The sequence below is a fragment of the Ochotona princeps genome, chromosome 9 (assembly GCF_030435755.1).
Source record: "Ochotona princeps isolate mOchPri1 chromosome 9, mOchPri1.hap1, whole genome shotgun sequence".
NCBI classification, from domain to species: domain Eukaryota; kingdom Metazoa; phylum Chordata; class Mammalia; order Lagomorpha; family Ochotonidae; genus Ochotona; species Ochotona princeps.
In genome coordinates, this window is record NC_080840.1 from 65,135,375 (window position 1) to 65,141,573 (window position 6,199).

At 35.5% G+C, this 6,199-nt stretch overlaps 1 protein-coding gene across 1 annotated transcript; it reads right to left on the reverse strand.

The window, feature by feature from the left end:
- Positions 1 to 1,234: 1,234 nt before the first annotated feature.
- Positions 1,235 to 5,846, reverse strand: FABP4 (fatty acid binding protein 4). The gene is made up of 4 exons (XM_004588078.3): positions 5,702 to 5,846; positions 3,095 to 3,267; positions 2,481 to 2,582; positions 1,235 to 1,444 (listed from the first exon to the last, which is right to left on the reverse strand). Exons 1-4 carry the CDS (start codon positions 5,772 to 5,774, stop codon positions 1,394 to 1,396), a joined length of 399 nt encoding a protein of 132 aa, XP_004588135.1. The 5' UTR covers positions 5,775 to 5,846; the 3' UTR covers positions 1,235 to 1,393.
- Between the last annotated feature and the right edge of the window lie 353 nt (positions 5,847 to 6,199).

Consider the following 6,199-nt stretch of genomic DNA (forward strand, 5'->3'; position numbering starts at 1 on the left):
ACCATCTGAAGCAAAGCATTCAGGACTTGAGCTGTCTCTGATCTGTAGCACAAGCATTGGCTAAATCTATGGCAACACAATGTCACCCCAGAACTGATTTTTAAGGGAAGCATTAAAAAGAATTAAATTAAGTGCAGCACACACTAGCAGATTTTACATTTCCTATAAAATGTAAGCATGTGATTTAGGAATTTCAGTCAATGTACATGGAAACCTAGTAATCTAGAGAGGTGCTTCACAGCTTACACAGAGACACAAGCAATAAACACACATAGCATACACGCCTGCATGTGCACACACAACCCGAGAAAGCACATTACAATTTTTGTGTGTCATATCCTGCAGTTCCATTTTTATTTGAATAAAAATGAAATAAGTTTGTAAACGTTTGAATGCTTATTCATGATCAAAAATCATCACTTCCCTAGAATGAGTATAATGGAATTATTTAAACTGAATTCTGCAGATTTCTGAGTTAGCTGTGTACTAAGTTACATGTGTTAGCTTCTCAAAAATTTGTATATTGGAAGCTTGGTCCTCAGTGTGACAGTGTTACGGGGGTGAACGTTGTAAGAGGTGGAAACTAGCAAGAAGATGAGACCATCAAAGGCCCTACCCGAGGAAGGCACTCAGGGAATCTAGTCAGTGCTCATGAGAATTATTTTGTTATAAAAGATAACTGCTTCATGCAGCCATTTGGCTTCCTCTCAAACATTGTCCTACACAATGCCTAGACCATAACCCTCTATGGGTACCAAATGAATGAGATGAGCCAATCTTGGATTTCTTACCTCCAGCATTGTGAGTTAAATAAATCTCTGGTATTTTATTATAGTAATGGAGAACTGACTAAAACACTTGGTTTGCCAGTAAACGTTCAGACTAAACACTGTAAAATAGATATTTCCATAATATGCGTTGTACCTGTGCTCTCTACCAATGAATGCTGTTGGATGGGGTAGGCATGAAATGTGGGACAAATGGATGTGGACACTTCTAGTTAATTTATAACTACTTTAGATCTCTCAAAGATAGTTACTTAGTGAAAATATGTCAGAAAAGGACCTACTGTTCAATTATGGCAAATAATGTTTTACTTAGCATTATAATGAAAAATTGTGTTATACTAGAGACAAAACAATAATGTCTATTTCCCATTCCTTTCATCCAATTACAGGTAGAAAATTATGCAGTGCAATGAATTATCAATACATCACCTTCTAAATTAAAAAAATTTTATTTAATCAATGTAACTACAGGCATTAAAGTGAGCTTCGGGAAAAATTAGCTCTTTGCTAAATAGTAGAAAATAATGGTATCTAATTGAACGATGCTTCCAACAGAATGTTGCAGACTCCAATGCAAGCTTGCCTCCAGCTCAGTTTCCCTTGTCTTACGCTCTTTCATAAACTCTGGTAGCAGTAACTCCTTTCATCACACATTCCTAGATACAAACAAAAAAAATTCTCAATTACTGGAGCTCAACCATGGGTTTAATAATTTTGGAAAGGAAATAATATTCATTCAAAAGATATGGATAGGTGATAGATGATAAATAGACAGATAGACAGATTTCCTTCTATAATGTTTGGGAGATACAAAGACCAAGAAGGTACAGTTATCCCCCTGAAGAACATTAAAATCTGAGTGGGAAGGAATACTACCCAGCCATAACAAAGAATGGAATTTGGTGTTTTGCAACCACATGGACGCAATTGGAAACCATAATGCCTAACAAAATAAGCTAGTCTCCAAAAGACAAATATCATATATTTTTCCTAATGTGTGATAACTAATTCACCAAGTACAAAAATGTAACCTATGAGAGAGCGGGCATTCTGGTATTTGATTATTGTGTACAGCCTTTGTTTATGCTTTGAGAAGTGGCAGGTTTTTGCTGTATATATGGTTTTGGTTCTTTGCCACTATCATCACTTTCTACTTGCCATGTGCTGATATCCTTTCCTAATGGAGTGTTTAACCTGTGGCTGCAAAGTGAAATGAAAGTCTGCTATTATACAAATTAGAAATGAAAGAGAAAGAAGGAAGAGGGAGTGTGGGTGGGAAACGAGCAGTGGGCAGAATGGGGATGGGTAGGAGGGAAGGCAGGTGGGAATATCACTGTTTAATATATGTGCAATTTGTTCACTTAATAAAAATAATTTTTTAGATATTGAATTCTTCATTTCTAATAAAATAAATCTGCCTGATGAGGGGGAAACATACGCAGAAATATGTAGTGTGAAAGAGATGATAGAGAATGTGCTGAAGACAGGCTCAGCGTGTCCAAGAAGGAGTAAGTGGTTTCTGGGAGACAGTGTTCCTGGACTGAGCTAAAAACATGAAGAAGGCAATTGCTAGACTGGGACCCATAAATCCAATAAAATCATCTGCTTGCCCTGTAGAAGTAGGACTCCTTGTGTGAAATAACAACAGAAAGATGTTTTATTCTGTGAATGAAGTAACTAAAAGGTGCCTACCACCACTAGTTTATCATCCTCCCGTTTTCTCTTTATGGTGGTCGATTTTCCATCCCACTTCTGCACCTGAACCAGAGCACCACCATCTAACGTTATGATGCTCTGCAAACATAATCAAAAGTGATTACAAAGACCACAAGAAAGCAGAAGACAAAATTTTAATTTTAATCACAGCACATTGGATTAAAACACAATTTTAATGTCATTAATAATTCTAAGGAATAACATATTGCAAAAAGAAAATTGAGTCTCAGAAAAACTAGCATAAAGGCTTATACACACATTACAGCTAGCGTGTTACAAATACAAAATTACATTGGAAAACAACTGCAAAGAAATGCAGATAATAATTTTACACTGAAACTGGCAGTGTCATAGATGAGTTTTCTTTCTCCTCTCTTTGATAAACATCCTCTCTACAACTGTCTTATTATTCTAATCCACTTCATACATTTTATATATTAAATGACATAACTGTTAATCAATTTTTAAGTGTAAAGGCAACTGCATAAAAAGAGGAGTCATTCATCAGTGATAACTCAAAGGTAGTACAGGTTAGGTGAAGTTCAGGCACATTTGATCTAACAGAAATCAGACAATTTCCTATTCCTTACCTTGACTTTCCTGTCATCTGCAGTGACTTCATCAAATTCCTGGCCCAGTTTGAAGGAAATCTCAGTGTTTTTAAAGGTGCTTTCAGATTTAATGGTGATCACATCCCCATTCACACTGATGACCATGTTGGGTTTGGCCATGCCTGCCACCTTCCTGGTGGCAAACCCCACCCCTACAGGGAAGAAAAACAACATCCAACATCAGGCTCGTGTTTCCCTCCCTCTTCATCTAAGTCAGAGAACTGGACGTGTGTGTGTGTGTGTGTGTGTGTGTGTGTGTAAGATGAAAACAGACACAGTTAGATTGCTTAAATACCTCATTGAAACAGCTCATGGATATAAAAATATCAAGATAACATTAAGAAAAAAAGCAAGAAAACATGAAAAACCTCTAGGTACAATAGAAAAAGGTCTGGACATTAAACTTTCCATTCTCTATTCTGGATACAACCCTTCAGTTTACCTACTGCTAATTTCAACAAGAATATGTACAAAGCTCAAATCTTCAGGACTACATACATTGTTTAAAGGTCGGACCTTGTCATTTTTCATTTATGAAATAGTTGAGGCAACTTGACCATTCCTTCATTTATATTATGTATTTATATTATATCTTTATATTATACATATATAAAATTCATTTGTCAACAGCATTTTTTTCAGTTAAAAGATCTGTCACTCATACAAAATCACATTTCCTAGCATTTGCTGCCAAGGATAACTCTGTAGGTTTCTTTTCAGAATTACTCCACTATGTAGCAAGGATTTGGGCTAATCTATTAAAAAACAAAATGTTTTCTATATTTGTACCATTTTAAAATGGTGACATCAATCTCTACAACTTATGAGAGTTATTAAAGACTTAGCATAAACTATAAACATTTAAAAGTTCAAAAGATCACTATTTTTAAAATGACAGTAACTTAGAAGTCAATATCTTGATTTCCAGTCACCTAAGCTGCCAATTCTCCCTTTTTCTGAAAAAAAGAAAGGAGGATAAAAAATAAAGAAGGGAGAAGTAGCATATTTTCTTGTGCAAAATATGAGATTAATGACTTACAACCTAATGAAAACAGCTGTGACTTGCTGACCCTGCATATGTCACACAGAATTTATGACTTAAAGATATGTTGATGTCTTAACACATATACATAAGCCTAAGCTATTTTTTTAAATTAAAGGTAATCAAAGATTAGAAATACGGGCAAAATAGAGAGAAATACGATGGAGAGTCAGCCATGCTAAGACTCCCACTTAATCAGCTGGGAGTGGCCACAGGTGGGTGGGAAGATGAGGCGCTCTTGCTCCGAATCCCTGGGATGAATCAGCAGAGTGAAGGATGCCATATCATGCATGACTCCAGAACGGCTGACTGAGGGAGAAACCACACTCTCTACTGCTGACTGAGGGAGGCAGTGCCTTCTTTCCCATCCTCAATTACAGCACTAATTTAATTATAAAGGTATCTTATTATCTTTAAGTATAATTTCCCTATGATTTAAAAACATGGTACTAAAGCATTTAACAATTAAAAGTGTGGATTATTTCTAAAAGTAGCTAAATGGTCCCAAACCTGACTTTTAATATTGTGCTTGTTAATTACTTTACTGAATCACAGATAATTGATGTTATAAAAGTTAGATCTTTCTTATGCTGAAGTTTCTGATACTCCTCTCGTTTGTAAACAAGAAAAATGCTCGTTGCAGACAATTTATCTATCTAGGTATAATTTCAAGGAGAGTCTAGGTCTTTGGGATATAAAAATTAAATATTAAACCACTAACAAAGATATTGTTGAAATTCCTTCCTTCTTTGCTAACTGTGAACTTGACTTTATCATGCATTAGGGTAGGGGAAGAGTGGTTTTTAAAGCAGAAACTGCTTGAGTAAGAAATTGCCTCCCTAGAAGAATTTCATTTTTTTGCTTTCTGAATGAATATTCATGCAATGACATGCTGGCAATGATATTACTCTGAAAAACTGAAGGCCTCATTATCAAACAGGAAGATTCACACGTGTTACATTCTATTGAATTATCCAATAATTCCCACATCCTTTCTGGCCCAAGTTTTAAAGCACTATAAGAAACATACTGTTGGCAATTAAGAGTTGCATATCATAAAACAACCATTCATCTTGATGCACTGAAACTGAGACAATAATTTGCTAATGTATACTTATTAAAAAATGCAAGGAAGGCAAATGTAGCTCCATTTCCAAATGGAAATTACTGTATGCTAGGAAATAAATACAGTTTTCTCTCTAAGCTATTGCAAATTTTGCACACAAAGGAGGCTTTTAAAATAAGAATGAAATAAGCCCAAAATTACCCACATTGTGAAATCAAAGTAAAAAAACCTTATTTTTATAGGTCATTAACATTCTATTTAAACTCTATTTTTCACATAGGTTCATCTTTAGGAAGCATCAGCTGTAGTTTTGTTCAATAGGTCTTTAAAGAAAGATAACTTGCTTCTTGATAACTTCTGTTTAGAAAACATTTCTAGTTCTAACAGATGCTTCCAAAGAAAAAACAATAGTATAAACCATTGTCCTTCCCTAGAGAAAAGCTTATAGATTCAGTCATGCCACAAAGCATTCTCTTACCCACTTCTTTCATGTAATCATCAAAGTTTTCGCTGGAGACAAGTTTCCAGGTACCTACAAACACATCACACATCTTGAGCTTGGTAGGGTTCTTTTCCCAGCTAAGACAAAATCTGGAGCTTCCACGACGGTGCTGTGACTCTCCTGAGTTCAGATAACCTCTTTTTAAAGAGGTTCAGAACACGTGATCTTACAAACAGCCAATTGGGAGTAATATCAGATCTTTTCTTTCTCAACCAGCCTCTGTCATTTTTCCTCTGAGTCATGTTTTTAATAGAAATTTCTCAACTTTGGTTCTCCTTGGCAAGTGGTCATTGGACTTAAGAGCACAAATTATTTTTAACCATGAACAAAATATTTTACATGCTGTTTTGACCACTCAATGGCTAGTGCACTGAACTTCCCCCTATTATTCCCATACATATTTATTCCAGGGCAGAGGGGAACCATTACTTTTGGATGAACTTTGGCATCCTTTTCTTGGCTTTTTGGTAACAC

Bases quoted from the DNA above. Each gene is read 5' to 3' on its own strand.
- FABP4 (XM_004588078.3), bottom strand. From the start codon at position 5,774: ATGTGTGATGTGTTTGTAGGTACCTGGAAACTTGTCTCCAGCGAAAAC. The intron at 3,268-5,701 runs GTAAGAGAATGC...TCTTCCCTGTAG, and splicing joins TGATTACATGAAAGAAGTGG to GGGTGGGGTTTGCCACCAGG. The intron at 2,583-3,094 runs GTAAGGAATAGG...TTATGTTTGCAG, and splicing joins CAGATGACAGGAAAGTCAAG to AGCATCATAACGTTAGATGG.